At 43.7% G+C, this 17,226-nt stretch overlaps 1 protein-coding gene across 1 annotated transcript; it reads left to right on the top strand.

Annotated features, from left to right (window-relative positions):
* The first annotated feature begins 3,108 nt into the window (after nucleotides 1–3,108).
* LOC141049882 (vomeronasal type-2 receptor 26-like) lies at nucleotides 3,109–7,230 on the top strand. The gene is made up of 3 exons (XM_073546721.1): nucleotides 3,109–3,306; nucleotides 5,185–5,308; nucleotides 6,302–7,230. Exons 1-3 carry the CDS (start codon nucleotides 3,109–3,111, stop codon nucleotides 7,228–7,230), a joined length of 1,251 nt encoding a protein of 416 aa, XP_073402822.1.
* The last annotated feature ends 9,996 nt before the right edge of the window (nucleotides 7,231–17,226 follow it).

Genomic DNA, 17,226 nt, shown 5'->3' with positions numbered 1-17,226 from the left:
GACTGACCCTATAAAGCTGTCCCATTAGTTAACCCCTTTAGCGAACCCCTTAAAAAATAAAAGTAAAAAACGAAGAAAAAAATAATGATTTATTATCATACCGCAGAGCAAAAAGTGCAATAACGCACGATCAAAAAGACGCATATAAATATCCATGGTACCGCTGAAAACATCATCTTGTCCCACAAAGAACGAGCCACAATACAGCATCATTAGCAAAAAAATAAAAAAGTTATAGCTCACAGAATAAAGTGATGCAAAAATAATTATTTTTTATATAAAAGAGTTTTCATTGCATAAAAGCACCAAAACATAAAAAAAGACATAAATGAGGTATCGCTGTAATCGTACTGACCCGAAAAATAAAACCGCCTTCTCAATTTTACCGCACTCGGAACGGTGTAAGTGCACCCCCCAAAAGAAATTCATGAAATGCTGGTTTTTGTTCATTCTGCGTCCCAAAAATCAGAATAAAAAGCGATCTAAAGATGTCACGTGCCCGAAAATGGTACCAATAAAATGTCAACTCGTCCCGCAAAAAATAAGACCTCACATGACTCGGTGGGTCAAAATACGGAAAAATTATAGCTCTCAATATGTGGTGATGCAAAAACTATTTTTACAATAAAAAGCATCTTTTGGCGTGCGACAGCCGCCAAACATAAAAACCGCCATAAATAGCAAATCAAACCCCCCGTTATCACCCCCTTAGTCAGGGAAAAATAATAAAATTGAAAAAATGTATTTATTTCCATTTTCCCATTAGGGTTAGGGTTAGGGCTAGGGTTAGGGCTAGGGTTAGGGCTAGGGCTAGGGCTAGGGCTGAGATTAGGGTTAGGGGTGTGTCGGGGTTAGGGTTGGAGTTAGAATTGGGGGTTTCCACTGTTTGGGCACATCAGGGGCTCTCCAAATGCAGCATGGCATCTGATCTCAATTCCAGCCAATTCTGCGTTGAAAAAGTCAAATGGTGCTCCTTCCCTTCCAAGCTCTGCCATGCGCCCAAACAGTGTTTTACCCCCACATGTAGGGTATCAGCTGACTCAGAACAAATTGCAAAACAACTTTTGGGGTCCAATTTCTCCTGTTACCCTTAGGAAAATAAAAAATTGGGTGCAAAAATATCATTTTTGTGGAAAAAAATATGATTTTTTTTATTTTCACGCCCGGGCGTTATAAACTTCTGTGAAGCACTTGGGGGTTCAGAGTGCTCACCACACATCTAGATAAGTTCCATGGGGGATCTAGTTTCCAAAATGGGGTCACTTGTGGGGAGTTTCAATAGTTTAGGTATATCAGAGGCTCTCCAAACGCACATGACACCCGCAGACCATTCCATCAAAGTCTGCATTCCAAAACGTCACTACTTCCCTTCCGAGACCCGACGTGTCCCCATACAGTAGTTTTCTCCCACATATGGGGTATCAGCGTACTCAGGACAAATTGGACAACAACTTTTGGGGTCCAATTTCTCCTGGCATCCTTGGGAAAATAAAAAAATTGAGGACTAAATGATCATGTTTGTGGAAAAAATACGATTTTTTTATTTTCACGCCCAGGCATTATAAACTTCTGTGAAGCCCTTGGGGGTTCAAAGTGCTCACCACACAACTAGATAAGTTCCTTGGGGGGTCTATTTTCCAAAATGGTGTCATTTGTTGGGGGTTTCCACTGTTTTGGTACATCAGGGGCTTTCCAAACGCGACATGGTGTCCGATCTAAATTCCAGCCAAAAAAGTCAAATGGTGCTGCTTCCCTTCCGAGCTCTGCCGTGCACCCAAATAGTCGTTTACACCCACATATGGGGTATCAGCGTACTCAGGACAAATTGCACAATAACTTTTAGTGTCCTGTTACCCTTGGAAAAATTAGAATTGAGGGAGAAAAGATCATTTTTGTGGAAAAAATATGATTTTTTAATTGTACCACTGTACGTTATAAACTTTTGTGAAGCCCTTGTGGGTTCAAAGTTCTCACCACATATCTAGATAAGTTCCTTGGGGGGTCTAGTCTAGTTTCCAAAATGGGGTCATTTGTGGGGGGTTTCCACTGTTTAGGTACATCAGGGGATCTCCAAACGTGACATGGCGTCCGATCTGAATTCCAGCCAATTTTGCATTGAAAAAGTCAAACGGCGCTGCTTCCCTTCTGAGCTCTGCCATGCACCGAAACAGTGGTTCCCCCCCACATTTCAGGTATCAGCGTACTCAGGACAAATTGCTCAATAACTTTTGCAGTCCAATTTCTCCTGTTACCATTGGTAAAATAAAAAAAATTGAACCTGAAGTATTTTTCTTTGTGAAAAAAAGTTAAATATTCATTTTTTCTTAAATATTCAAAAAATTCCTGTGAAGCACCTGAAGGGTTAATAAACTTCTTGAATCTGGTTTTGAGCTCCTTGAGTGGTGAAGTTTTTAGAATGGTGTCACTTTTGGGTATTTTCTATCATATAGACCCCTCAAAGTGGCTTCAAATGTGATGTGGTCCGTAAAAATAAAATGGTGTTGCAAAAATGAGAAATCGCTGGTCAATTTTAACCCTTATAACTTCCTAACAAAAAAAAAAAATTTTGGTTCCAAAATTGAGCTGATGTTAAGTAAACATGTGGAGAATGTTACTTATTAAGTTTTTTATGTGCCGTATCTCTGTGAAAATTGCGGAATTGTCAAAAATTTCGCCAAATTTCCGTTTTTTTCACAAATAAACACAAGTTATATGACACGAGAAAACAATGTCAGAATCACCGGGATCCATGGAAGCCTTTCACAGTTATTACCTCATAAAGGGACAGTGGTCAGAATTGTAAAAATTGGCCCGGTCATGAACGTGCAAACCACCCTTGGGGGTTAAGGGGTTAAAGAGTCAGTTGTCGTTAAAGTATTTATCCTCATCTCTTCCCTTCTCAATCTCAGTGATAATATGTATTGTGGGCACAGTAATAAAGTTTACTTTGTAATATAAGGTGGTAATTACCGGTAATTACTGGTAAATGGCAATAAATGAACAATAATTTATCAATGAAAAATAGCAATAAATGACAGAGTTGATTTCAATGCTAAAATCTGTGCCGTCATCTCCCAGCTCCTGTATTATATGAAGAAGGTGCAGGTGATGTTGAGTAATGGGAAAGAATTTTACTTCGATGAGAATGGAGATCCTCCTGCAGTCTACGACATCGTTAACTGGCAGCAAGGGCCAGAAGGAGCCATACAACTAGTAAAAGTCGGCAGCTATGACACCACTGCTTCTCGCAATGAGATCTTCTCAATTAAGATGGACATTCTACTATGGAATAATGGAGACAGACAGGTAGGCCTAGTGTAACGTATAATGAAGAATTGACTGAGAAGAATCTGTCTCTCCTAGTGTAGAAAAGTCATCTTCTCACTGCTGGGATCCCATATGTGCTTAGAGGGGCCATTTGATTAGATATCCTTGTACCCTTAGTGCTATAAGGCATGCAAAACCTGCTGCTCCATTGAATTCCTCCGAGTACAGTCTTGTGGAGAAGGCTGAACCATAGACGCGTCACCTGTTACAGTGATCTGTGTCGGTCTGACTAATATGGCCGAAACCAATTTGTCACCATCATATTTAGCACAGACGCATGGGCCATAGATGTTGCCACCTCCTGTGGCATTGTCAGTGTGGACAGTAAATATCAGGATTACATAGTGTATATTAGAGGTCCCTGCATAAATAAATTCTTACTGACTTCAAAGCAACGCAAAGGCCAATGATGTCAGACTCTTTTGATCAATGTACCAGATATAAATATTGGGTTTTTAGTAATAGGTGTAGGTTCTATACTTATGGAAGCCACATTTTTGGCATCATGGCAAAATGCCGAACACAACGCATTCACTTGCATTGCTTCTCGGCTTGCCATTTAGCCCAGAATTAATAGCAACCAGATGGATAGTTGTACAGTATATGCCATGTTTTATATGTATAGAAATCTAAAGTCATGATCAGAAATATGGAGTTAAAATCTCTGGCCTACGACTTCCGGGGGTCAGATATGCTTAAATAGGAGATCTCATCATTTATGGTACCTGAGCCCACATCTTATTTACTGACCCCATCTGAGGTCTCCAGGAGACGTAGGTGGGAGTGGCTGGTACCTGGTAAAAGCATTTTCTGACCTAGAAGACAGTACTGTAAGGAATGTTCCATTTTCCAAACACAGTGGTCCCATTCGCAAGATCCGTGCCATTCCACTACAACAAGTCTAGTAACTTTCTTTGAGTAACTGTATATCCTGTATTTTCTTGCATCATTTTTTTTGGACATTTTTATGAGCACTGCCCAATTGTTCAATTAAATATATAAAATTTAATAACTATGTTCGTTTTCCTATATAAACCAAACTTCTGGAGCCTCGTGAGGCTCAATGTTACCAGTGTTGTTTGTCAAATCGACCTGTAATAAAAGATTGGTGGGTGGCAGCTAGTTTCTGTTTGGTTATTGCGGAGCTTGACATTGACCATACAGAAGAACATGTACATATACCCATATGTTGGAATCAGATGTGTATAGAGAATATGTTCGCTGTGGATGTGCTCTCTTGTAGCTGCTGTCTCATCCATCAATCGTAAGTTAATTGTGTGATTGTCCTGGCAGCAGTGGAATATCTTCGTGATATCTTTGTGGTAGAGTGGTAGAGATAGCCAAAGTTAGTTAATTTTATAAAATTAAATTAATAGATGATGGAAAAGATGATCACAGTTTTTACTATGGAGAGCAGGCAGACCACTTCCAGAGATGATTGTCTACTTAGTGGTTTTGCCACTTAGTTGGAGACCTTGCTCGTGTATTTATACCATAGATGTCTTCCTAGCTACATACAGGAAAGATGTATATCTTTGTACCGTGTTAGCCAGTGGATAGAAGAATATTCAGGATTGAGAGTCCTCAGTGGTTGATACCTTTTATTGGCTAACTGAAAAGATGGTAACACATTGCAAGCTTTCGAGACTACTCAGGTCTCTTCATCAGGCTAGACTAATACATTTCAGATGTTGTATTAGTCTAGCCTGATGAAGAGACCTGAGTAGTCTCGAAAGCTTGCAATGTGTTACCATCTTTTCAGTTAGCCATTAAAAGGTATCAACCACTGAGGACTCTCAATCCTAAATATTCTTCTAGCTACATACAGGAGACTTAACACTACAAAGTTTTCTTTAGGTCCCTAAGTCAGTTTGCAGTAAAAGCTGTGAACATGGATTCCGAAAGACTGCAAAAATTAGAGAACCCGTCTGCTGTTTCCAATGTGTCCCATGTCCTTTTGGTGAAGTTTCCAACCAGACAGGTAAATATGTCTCTAATACAGGGGAATGGAGAAAAACCTCACAAATTCCGAACTGTGCCAATGTTTTTGAATATTTTTTTGTTATTTGTTATGGGTGGAAATGAGACTGTCCGGCTAGACTGCAATTGGTTAATATCCCAGCAAAAATTCTCATTATGCAAGACATCTGGGAATTAAGATAGTTCATATTTTAATCCCCCAAATAGCCATTAAGAACAGTACATGCATGGGTGCACCCAGATTGCACCAAATTTAACCAAAAGCTAATCTGTCACATAAAAAGACGCGAAAGGGCTATGGAAGGTGGTAGCACTGTTAGAAATGTTGCAGTCTGTCTATTAGCTTTAAAGGGCTGGTCCCATTTAAAAAAAAGTACACCCCTGGCTGCAGTTTGCTATAAAACAAACCACTGTTCACTCACTGTCCCTAGGCTCAGTGCTGAGTCTCTGCTCCTGGTGTAGAGTATTGACTGTGGCAATAAGTCACGTTGACAGCTCAGCAGCCCAATATTCAACTCTGGACCAAGGACAGTAAGTAAACAACAGTTTATTTTATGTCCAAATGCTGTTGGAGAGGAAGAATTTCTGAAAGGGGAAAACTTTTTTAAGCTTTGCCTAATAGTTCACCCTTATGAACTTCAAGTTCTAAAAGTCATATTGCAAGAATAGACTTAAATGTCAAAAGCTACAAACCTCCTTGTTAATGGTTTTCGAAAGTAAATGATATAGATGCAAAGTTTTACATTTGTTTCTTATAAAAGCTATAGAAGTTAATGGTGAAGACACACTTAAAGATGAGATTTCCACTGGGATTTCCAATAAAGAGACATTTTGTGATCAGTAAATAGTCAAGGGAACATTTAAAAAAAATAGGCTTTGCCCAAAGAGGAAAAAAACTTTTCAAATTTTGTTGGGTTTGTGATGGGCATGGGTTTGGTATGAATGGATGACTTCTAGTCTCTTATATTATCTAAAGTTGTCTTATGCATTTCAGATGCTGTTGAATGCTTCAAATGTCCATGGGACCAGTGGCCGAATGTTCAAAAAACAAAATGCGTGCCTAAAGCTGAAGATTACCTCTCCTATGAAGAACCCTTAGGGACAACCTTGGCTATTACTAATGTGGCATCCTCACTGGTACCTTACATAATTTTGAGGATTTTAACATTGCATAAGTCTAGTGCCCTCGTAAAGGCCAGTAATTACTCTGTAAGTTGTCTTCTACTGGTATCCTTGTCATTGTGTTTCCTGTGTTCTCTGTTTTTCATTGGATACCCCAAGCCTGTGAAATGTCTCCTGAGACAGGCTGCATTTGGGATGGTTTTTGTTCTCTGTGTATCTTGCATCTTGGCCAAAACTATATTGGTGTTATTGGCATTCATGGCCATAAAACCAAGAAGTAACAAGAAGAAATGGACCAACACTCGAGTTTCTTATGTAATAATATCTGCTGGCTCCATATTTCAGGCACTCTTGTGCATTAGTTGGCTTTCTCTTAGACCTCCCTTCATGGAACATGACCTTCACATTAACCCTGGAGTTATCATTGTTGAGTGTAATGAAGGATCACTTATCGCTTTCTGGATCATGTTGGGTTATTTGTTCCTCTTGGCTGCGATAAGCTTTTTAGTGGCGTTCCTGGTTCGAAGACTTCCCAACAGCTTCAATGAGGCCCAGTATATTACTTTCAGCATGTTGGCCTTTCTTTGTGTGTGGGTGTCCTTCATTCCTGCCTCCCTCAGTGCACAAGGAAAATACACTGCAGCAATGGAAATATTTGCAATCATGGCCTCCAGCTGGGCTATTTTATTATGCATGTTTGTCCCGAAGTGTTTTATTATAGTGTTCCGACCTAATAGGAACTCTAAAGACTTTGTCATGAACAGGCAGAGGAATCCTGTGATTAAGGACAGCAGAATGTGACCTGATATCTTATTGGATAACCTTAGGAATATAGACCAGTGAAGGAATGTATTTGATTGGTAATAGTCATTTAAAAACTTTATGCAAAATAATGCAAAATATATTGCGGTATATAATATAATAATAATATATAGTTTAATTACAGTGGGTACAGAAAGTATTCAGACCCCTTTACATTTTTCACTCTGTTTCACTGCAGCCATTTGGTAAATTCAAAAAAGTTCATTTTTGTTCCTCATTATTGTACACTCTGCACCCCATCTTTACTGAAAAAAACAGAAATGTAGACATTTTTGCAAATTTATTAAAAAAGAAGCACTGAATTATCACATGGTCATAAGTATTCAGACCTTTTGCTCAGACACTCATATTTCAGTCACATGCTGGCCATTTCCTTGTGTTCCTCCTTGAGATGGTTCTATTACTTCATTGGAGTCCAGCTGTGTGTATTTAAACTGATAGGACTTGATTTGTAAAGGTGCACACCTGTCTATATAAGACCTCACAGCTCACAGTGCATGTCAGACCAAAAGAGAATCATGAGGTCAAAGGAACTGGCCAAGGAGCTCAGAGACAGAATTGTGGCAAGACACAGATCTAGCCAAGGTTATAAAGGAAGTTCTGCAATACTCAAGGGGCCTAAGAACACAGTGTCCTCCATAATCCTTAAATGGAATAAGTTTGGGACCACCAGAAGTCTTCCTAGACCTGGCCGTCCAGCCAAACTGAGCAATTATGGGAGAAGAGCCTTGGTGAGAAAGGTAAAGAAGACCCCAAGATCACTGTGGCTGAGCTCCAGAGGTGCAGTAGGGAGGTGGGAGAAAATTCCACAAACTCAACTATCATTGCAGCCCTCCACCAGTCGGGCCTTAATGGCAAAGTGGCCAGACGGAAGCCTCTCCTCAGTGCCAGATATATAAAAGCCCGCATAGAGTTAGCTAAAAAACACAAAAAAGACTCCCAGACTATGAGAAATAAGATTCTCTGCTCAGATGAGATGAAGATAGAACTTTTTGGTGATAATTCTAAGCGTTATGTGTGGAGAAAACCAGGCACTGCTCATCATCTGCCCAATACATTCCCAACAGTGAAACATGGTGGTGGTGGCATCATGCTATGGGGGTGTTTTTCAGCTGCAGGGACAGGACGACTGGTTGCCATTGAAGGAAGCATGAATGTGGCCAAATACAGAGATATTGACGTGCCCCAGAGGCCGTGGGATACTCGGCACCGGGCCCGTTAACTTCAGTGGGAAATGTCACAGTGGCAGTGACCAGGTCCGTGGCCTCAGGCGGTCATGTAAAAGGGGTAGAATTAAATGGGGAATAAAGTTTATGTAGTGATTCGTGACACCAGTTGGAGTGTTCGACTGTAGTATAGCCGGCACTGCAGATGATCCCTGGGGGAGTAGATGGTGATGGCAGTGCAGATGTTTAATCCTCTCCAACCAGGGCAAACCCCCAGAGATTGTGATGGAAGTAGAAGGCAGGAAGTAATAAGGCAGGAGACAAGGAAAGTCACTTTATCATTTACTGTAGTCCAGGTGCAGTTCAGAGGAGATATTACAACTCTCACCAGGTTACAGTCTGCTTTGGAGAATGGGAGTTATCCTTCACTCTGCTTGTGACTCTGTGTAAGCTTCCTGCTATTCTAATCCCTTCTGGGACCAAGGCTTCCCAGAGTGTAGAACTTCCAGTGTAGCTTCCACTCACTGTGTATTTCCCCCTTTGGCAACTTGCAGCTTGTGTCCTGTGTGAGGCAGCTCAATTTCTCTCTTGCACAATCCTTCACTGATCCTAGTATGTTGCAGTTTTCCAGGGGAAAAACACTCTGCTGTTGGTTGTATAAATCCATACTGTCTCTCAGCTTACCACCCTGCTCTGAAAGCATGGATGGTCTAGGGGCTGATACCCTGATGTTTCTTAGCTCTACTCCTGGTCTAGAGCACATGTCTAATGGCTCCCAAGAGCATTCTTCCTCCTTCTTCTTTAACAACAACTCTGCTCCTCCCCCTCCCATTTAGGGTTTGTCTGCAAAGCTCTAAGCTTCAGACAAGTGAGGGAGTGAGGTAAATTGTGTGTGTGTTGTGGTCTCTAGCAGAGAAAACATAACTCCCATTGCTCACAAAACACATACAAAACAGTACATATTTAACCCTTTTTGCCACAATATCCTATTTGAAAACCTTTCCAGAGTGCTCTGGACCTCAGACTTGGCCGAAGATTCACCTTCAAACAAGACAATGACCCTAAGCACACAGCTAAAATAATGAAGGAATGGCTTCAGAACAACTCTGTGACCATTCTTGACTGGCCTAGCCAGAGCCCTGACCTAAACCCAACAGAGCATCTCTGGAGAGACCTGAAAATGGCTGTCCACCAACATTCACCATTCAGCCTGACCGAACTGGAGAGAAACTGCTAGGAAGAATGCAGAGGATCCCCAAATCCTGGTGTGAAAAACTTGTTGCATCATTCTCAAGAAGACTCATGGCTGTACTAGCTCAAAAGGGTGCTTCTACTCAACACTGAGCAAAGGGTCTGAATACTTATGACCATGTGATATTTTAGTTTTTCATTTTTATTAAATTTGCAAAAATGTTTCCATTTCTGTTTTTTTCAGTCAAGATGGGGTGCAGAGTGTACATTAATGAGAAAAAAAAAGAAATTTTTTGAATTTACCAAATGGCTACAATGAAACAAAGAGTAAAAAATGTAAAGGGGTCTGAATACTTTCTACCCACTGGTATACGTATGTATATATTACGTACATATAAAGTTAGCCGACAGCATACCTTCTTGCATTATATAGCAGTGAACATTGTATGTAAAATAAATGTACAGCAAAACTAATTTAATAAACATGTTTAACCCCTTTCTGCCATCTGATGTACTATTATGTCCATGTGACCCGAAACAATTTGACCATGGACGGTATAGTACGTCATAGCGATCGGCTGCGCACATGGGTGGTGTGCAGCCGATTGCACCCAGGTGTCAGCTGATTCTCACAGCTGACAACCGGCACTAGTGCCAGGAGCGGTCACAGACTGCTCCCGGCACTGTAACCCCCGAAATCAGCAATTGAACATTGTTAGGGTTTGTGGATCGCACCAAATGAAATTTATGATGCTGCGATCTCAACCCGGGGTCCACCGTGCTGTGATGGAAAAATCGCAGCTAGAAAACAATGGCGTAGCGTAGCCACGAGTAAGCACATAAACACAGTGAGTTAAATGTCACTCGGTGTGAACAGAGTGAAAAGCGCCTGACTCTGTTATTCCACAGAGCAGTATGACAACTGAGAGCGCTCTAAGCTATGCCCTGTTAGACGTCACAGGAGCATAGTGGAAATGACGCTAGTGGGGTCCCTATAACTCACCCCCCACTATGCTGGTGATTGAACCTGCTCTGCTACATGGTGGGTTTTGTGCCCTCGCCTGAGAACGTCTGGTGTAGAAGACGCTAATGAGAGATCGCCACCTCACGAACATGGTCAGTAGAGCGAATCCTGGACTTAGTGTCAGGAATGACTGCCTGCCGCTGTCTGTTGTTAGTTACCATAGCTTAACTTGGAGAGGCAGCAGTAACCATACACACAGCCCGAGTCTGAGCAAGACACCGAGACCAACGTCTTTGCTGAGCAGCATCCACTGCAGTCGAGACTGAATGGGAGACCTAAGGAGAAGATAACTTTTGGGATCCATCCTGTGCAGAGGGAGAATCCAGGCACTTAACATTACCCCCCTCCTAGTGCCCCCCCTGCAGGCCTCGTCAAACTCAAAGGCTGCAGTAAACTGGGGGGCATGAATGAGCTCAACCGGCTCCCATGTCCTATCCTCTGGCCCATGACCCTTCCAGTCAACCCCCAAATTTTTTTTGCTACACATCACCTTGGAACCGACAATCGCATTCAACTCAAACTCGTCCAAAGATGTACCCAAAGTCCCGGCAGAAGACTCAGAAAACCTGGACATGTGAATGGGTTTCAAGAGGGAGACATGAAATGTGTCAGTAATATTCAGGTGCAGCGGAACGGACAGGTGATATACTACATAATTTACCTGCTCAAGGACTTTGAAAGGACCTAGATAGCGGGGAGAAAATTTAGTAGACTCTACGCACAGCTTGATGTTACGAGCTGAGAGCCACACCAATTTGCTGGGCACAAAGACAGGAGCAGGGCGGCGATGCGCATAAGCCGAGACCCTCATTCTTTCCTTAGAGGCCTGAATGGCATCCTGTGTGTGGTCCCAGATGTCACGAGACTCCACAGCCCAGTCTACCACCCAAAAGACAAAGCGGGCATGGGCATGGGAACACGTGGATGCTGATTGTAATTGAGGAGGAATGGTGTCTGTCCTGTAAAATCGGCATTATTAAGGGCAAACTCTGCCCATTGTAGTAAGGATGCCCAGTCATCATACCTGGCAGAGACAAAGTGCCGTAAATACATGACCAGAGTCTGATTGGCCCTCTTCACCAATCCATTCATGTTGGGATGATATGCTGAAGAGAAATTAAGCTCAATACTGAGCAGCCGACAGCTCTCTCCAGAACCGAGAAGCGAACTGGTGACCCCGGTCACTGACTATTTTATCAGGCATCCCGTGGAGACAGAAGACATGCTTCATGAAAAACTCGACCGGAGCTCGTGCCGATGGTACACGAGGAAGGGAAACTAGATGTGCCATCTTGGAGAAATGATTGTTGACTACGCAGATGACCGTATTGTTATGGAGCTTGGCTAAGCCCACAATGAAGTCCATCTCAACCATTTCCCAGGGCCTATCTGCCACCAGCAAGAAATGTAACAAGTCCACGGGTCTCTTCCGAGAAGGCAGGTTCTTGGCACCAGAAACACATGCCTGAACGTAGTCCTTAATGTCATGTGCCATACGTGGCCACCAATATGACCTTGCAAGAAGCTCAGTAGTCCTCTTGGTCCCGAAGTGCCCACCCAACTTAGATGTGTGAGCCCAAGAGAGGACCTCCGGCCACAGGTTCGGTGGTGCAAGAGTCTTGCCTGGAGGCACCGACTCTAGCGAAACCATAGCCACTGTTCGCAAACTCTCCGAGGGAACAATTAGCCTTGGCTCGTCCCCTTCTTTGGAAGAGACGACGGAACGGGACAAGGTGTCAGCCCATACATTCTTCTCCCCTGAGAGAAAAGGTATGGTAAACTTAAAGGGGAGAAGAATAGAGACCACCTGGCCTGGCGAGAATTTAACCGTTGGGCCGTCTGTAGATAGATCAGATTCTTATGGTCTGTGAACACTTGGAAGGGATGCCGAGCTTCTTCCAGGAGATATCTCCATTTAGAGAAGGCCAACTTCATAGCCAGTAGCTCCCTGTCTCTGATGGAATAATTCTTCTCCACCGGTGAGAAAGACTTGAAGAAGAAGAAGTAGGGCCGTTTCTGACCATTATCATCCTTCTGATATAACACAGCTCCCGCACCGATGGAAGAGGCATCCACCTCCAGAATAAAGAGCTTATCCACATCTGACCAATGTAACACAGGAGTCCTAGCGAAATGGGACTTTAAGGAGACCTCCTTAGACCATAGTTTAGAGTTAGCTCTCTTCTTGGTGAGAGCTACCAAGGGAGCTACCAGAGTAGAGAAGTGGGGAATGAACTGGCAGTAGTAGTTAATAAATCCCATAAAGCACTGCATCGCTTTAAGGGAATTTGGCTCCTTCCAGTTCAACACCGCTTCCACCTTGGAAGGATCCATAGCCAATCCCTTGGCTGAGATGATATAGCCAAGGAATAATAATAATAATAATTATTAGCACTGCATCGCTTTAAGGGAATTTGGCTCCTGCCAGTTCAACACCGCTTCCACCTTGGAAGGATCCATAGCCAATCCCTTGGCTGAGATGATATAGCCAAGGAATAATAATAATAATAATAATAATAATAATAATAATAATAATAATCTTTATTTATATAGCGCCAACATATTCCACAGCGCTTTACAGTTTAACAGTTTCAAAACACAAGTCATAAGTAACAACGTTAACAATACAATAATTAAAGCAAAATAAGATGACCCTGCTCATGAGAGCTTATAATCTACAATGAGGTGAGGGAGATACAAAGTACAGGTGTGTATTTACAAAGGTGTATTTACAATGAAGGTCCAGCCATCTTGAGGGTGAGGGAAGGATGGAGATAGTGAATGAGCTACACATGCACATTTACACATAGAATTACTTTGATTAGTGAACATGATAGGCTGCTCTGAACAAATGTGTTTTGAGGGAGCACCTGAAACTATGCAAATTGTGGATAGTCCTGATGTCTTAGGGTAGAGCATTCCAGAGGATAGGAGCAGCATGGGAGAAGTCTTGGAGTCAGGAGTGGGAGGTACGGATTAGTGCAGAGGTTAGTCGAAAGTTGTTTGCAGTGCGCAGCGGTCGGTTAGGCCGATGGACAGAAATGAGGGAGGAGATGTAGGGGGGTGCTGCACTGTGGAGAGCTTTGTGAGTGAGAACAAGTACTTAGAATTGGATCATATATTGAATGGGCAGCCAATGTAAGGACTGGCGAAGTGTGGACGCATCCGAATACCGATTAGTCAGATAGATGACCCTGGCTGCTGCATTAAGTATGGACTGGAGATGGGATAGTCGAGTGACGGGGAGGCCAATTAATAGAGCGTTGCAGTAATCCAGGCGGGAGTGGATCAATGCTACAGTGAGGGTTTTTGTTGTTTCCATGGTGAGAAAGGGGTGGATTCTAGAGATGTTCTTTAGGTGTAAAGCGGCAAGAGCGGGTAAGAGATTGTATATGAGATGTGAAGGAGAGATTAGTGTCAAACATAACACCCAGACAGCACGCCTGCTGCCGGGGTGTTATTGTGGTACCACCCACGGAGAGGGAAATGTCAGATTTAGGGAGGATAGTAGACGGCGGGAACAGAAGAAGTTCAGTTTTGGAGAGGTTGAGTTTCAGATAGAGAGCGGGCAAGATGTTGGAGACTGCAGACAGACAGTCAATGGCATTCTGTAGTACAGCGTGGGTAAGGTCGTGGGAAGACATATATAGTTGTGTGTCATCAGCATAAAGATGGTACTGAAAGCCAAATCTGCTGATGTTCTGTCCAATTGGAGCTGTGTAGAGAGAGAAAAGAAGGAGGCCAAGGACTGAGCCCTGAGGTACCCCGACAGCAAGAGGAAGAGGAGATGACGTGGAGCCAGAGAACAAAACACTGAAGGAGCGGTCAGAGAGATAGGAAGAGATCCAGGGGAGAGCAGTGTCCTTAATGACTAGTGACTGGAGACTAGAGAGTAGGAGATGGTGGTCAACAGTATCAAAAGCTGCAGATAGGTCAAGAAGAATGAGCAAAGAGTGGTCACCGTTATGTTTTGCTGTCAGAAGGTCATGAGTCACTTTGATAATTGCAGTTTCGGTCGAATGTAGGGGGCGGAAGCCGGACTGTGAAGGGTCTAGAAGGGAGTGAGTGGAGAGGTAACGGGTAAGGCGGGAGTAAATTAGGCACTCCAAAAGTTTAGAGATGTAGGAGAGATTGGAAACTGGTCTGTAGTTGTTTGTGCAGGATTGGTATAGAGCGGGTTTCTTTAGTAATGGAGTAACTATGGCGTGTTTGAAGGAGGATGGGAAAATGCCCGAGGAGAGGGAGAGATTAAAGATTGTAGTTAGATGGGTTGTGACGACTGTAGAGAGAGACTGGAGGAGATGTGAGGGAATGGGGTCGGTAGTGCATGTAGTCGGACGAGAAGAAGAGAGGAGTCTGGAGATTCTTCTTCTGTGATGGGATCAAATGTGGAAAGTGAGGCAGGGGAGATGCAGGAAGGGATGGGAGTCACAGCACTTGGTGGTTGGGAGCAGATTTCCTGATGGATATTGTATATTTTTTCTGTAAAGTGGGAGGCCAGGTCATCAGCAAGGGCTTGTGCTTTTGGCCTGAGGAGGGAGTGAAAACTGTCAAAAAGTTTCTTGGGGTTGTTGGCTAGTGAGGAGATCAGGGTAGTGAAGTAGGTCTATTTGGTGAGGTGAAGGGCAGCGTTATAAGTTCTTAACATAAATTTAAAGTGCATGAAGTCTTCTGGTGCGCGGGTTTTTCTCCATAGGCGTTCAGCACTCCTAGAGCATCGCTGGAGAAGTTGAGTTTGCGATGTGAGCCAGGGCTGTTTTACTCTGTGTTTGGAGGTTCTGAGGGTGAGGGGAGCTACTTGGTCAAGGGTGCTTCTAAGAGTGTCGTTGTAGTGATGAACAGCCAGATTAGGGCAGGAAAAAGAGGAGATTGGGGACAGTGATGAGTGTAGGGAAATGGTAGGGACTCCTGCTCAAAGACACACTTCTCAAGTTTGGCTTAGAGAGAGTTGGCACGCAAGAGTTCAAAGACTCTGGCAACACCTCTACGATAAGCATCCAGGTCGGGAGAGAAAATAATGATGTCATCCAAATAAATGACTACCGAAGTGGATAACATCTCCCGAAAGATGTCATTGACGAAGTCCTGGAAGATGGCTGGGGCATTACAGAGACCGAATGGCATTTCCAAGTGTTCGTAATGCTCATCTCAGGTGTTAAACGCCATCTTCTATTTGTCACCCTCACTAATGCGTATTAGATTAAATAAATATCCTCACACCCCGCAGTCTGTCAAACAGCTTGGAGATGAGTGGCAGAGGATATTTATTCTTGGCTGTGGTGGCGTTCAGACCCCTCTAATCTATGCAGGGACGAAGTTCCCCGTTCTTCTTTTGGATGAAGAAGAAACCAGCTTTGGAAGAAGACACCAAATTCCTAATAAATCCCCTCACCAGATTCTCCCTTATGCACTCTGACATTGCCTCAGTCTCCGGGAGCAATAAAGGGTAAACATGCCCGCGAGGTGGCTCTGTCCCTGGGATGAGGTCTATCGGGCAATGATAGGGACGATGGGGAGGAAGAGTCTCCGCAGCCTTTTTATAAAATATGTCCGCATACTGCCAGTAATGCTTGGGCAGCAAGGTTAGATCTGTGGGAACCTCGGATGACCTAACCTGAACTTGGACCTTGAGACTCTGTCCCTGGCATGCCCTAATCCATCCCTGTATACTTCCTGTAGCCCAATCAATATAGGGTGAATGGTGGCACAACCAGGGCATACCCAGCAGCACCTCATCAATTCCGTCAGGGATAACAAGCAAGGAGATTAACTCCTGATGGTTGGGAGAAAACTCGAGGGAAAGGAGAATGGTTTGATGGGTTATCTGGTACCGCTGAACCATTAACCACTTAGGCCTCTTTCACACATCAGGTTTTCGCCGTCAGGCGCGATCCGTCGCTTTTGACAGAAACCGGATCCGGCGAAATGCAATGCCGGATCCGGTTTCCCCCCCATTGACTTGCATTTGCGCCGGATCGCGCCGGATGGCCATGCGTTTCATCCGGTTTTCGCCGGATCCGGCAATGTGTCGCAATGTGTCGCAATCCGGCGTCTGGAAAAAACGTCTACTGTAACGTTTTTTGTCTCCGGCGAAAAAGCCGGACACGCCGGATCCAGCGCGTCCGGCTTTTTCACACAATGAAAGCCTATGAGCGCCGCAATGCGCCGGATCCGGTTTTTTTGGTCTGAGCATGCTCAGTAGCTCTGCCCACAGGAGATATATAAAAGGAAGACAATGGGACCCTCAGCCACACCCAACATGCCACCCAAGACAGCAACCAGGCGCAGGAGAAGGCAGCAGACAACATCTGCAGCAGCAGCACCATCAGCAACACCCCAAATGGAGCAGCATGCTGAACGGGAGGGGAGTCCAGAAGCAGATGAGAGACGGTAATTATCAAATCCCCCATTCCTCCAAACTAGGGCCATGGAATATCAAGATATTCATTGGCCCTTTGTTTCTCTTTATTCAACAGCCGCCAAAGAGATGCAGCAGCAGCACCATCAGCACCACCCCAAATGGAGCAGCATGCTGAACGGGAGGGGAGTCCAGAAGCAGATGAGAGACGGTAATTATCAAATCCCCCATTCCTC

This window comes from Dendrobates tinctorius, unplaced genomic scaffold, assembly GCF_039654945.1.
Source record: "Dendrobates tinctorius isolate UK_male_01 unplaced genomic scaffold, ASM3965494v1 ptg000151l, whole genome shotgun sequence".
NCBI classification, from domain to species: Eukaryota; Metazoa; Chordata; class Amphibia; order Anura; family Dendrobatidae; genus Dendrobates; species Dendrobates tinctorius.
Note: the sequence above shows the minus strand (reverse complement) of the source record. Positions and strands in the feature narration are given on the sequence as shown.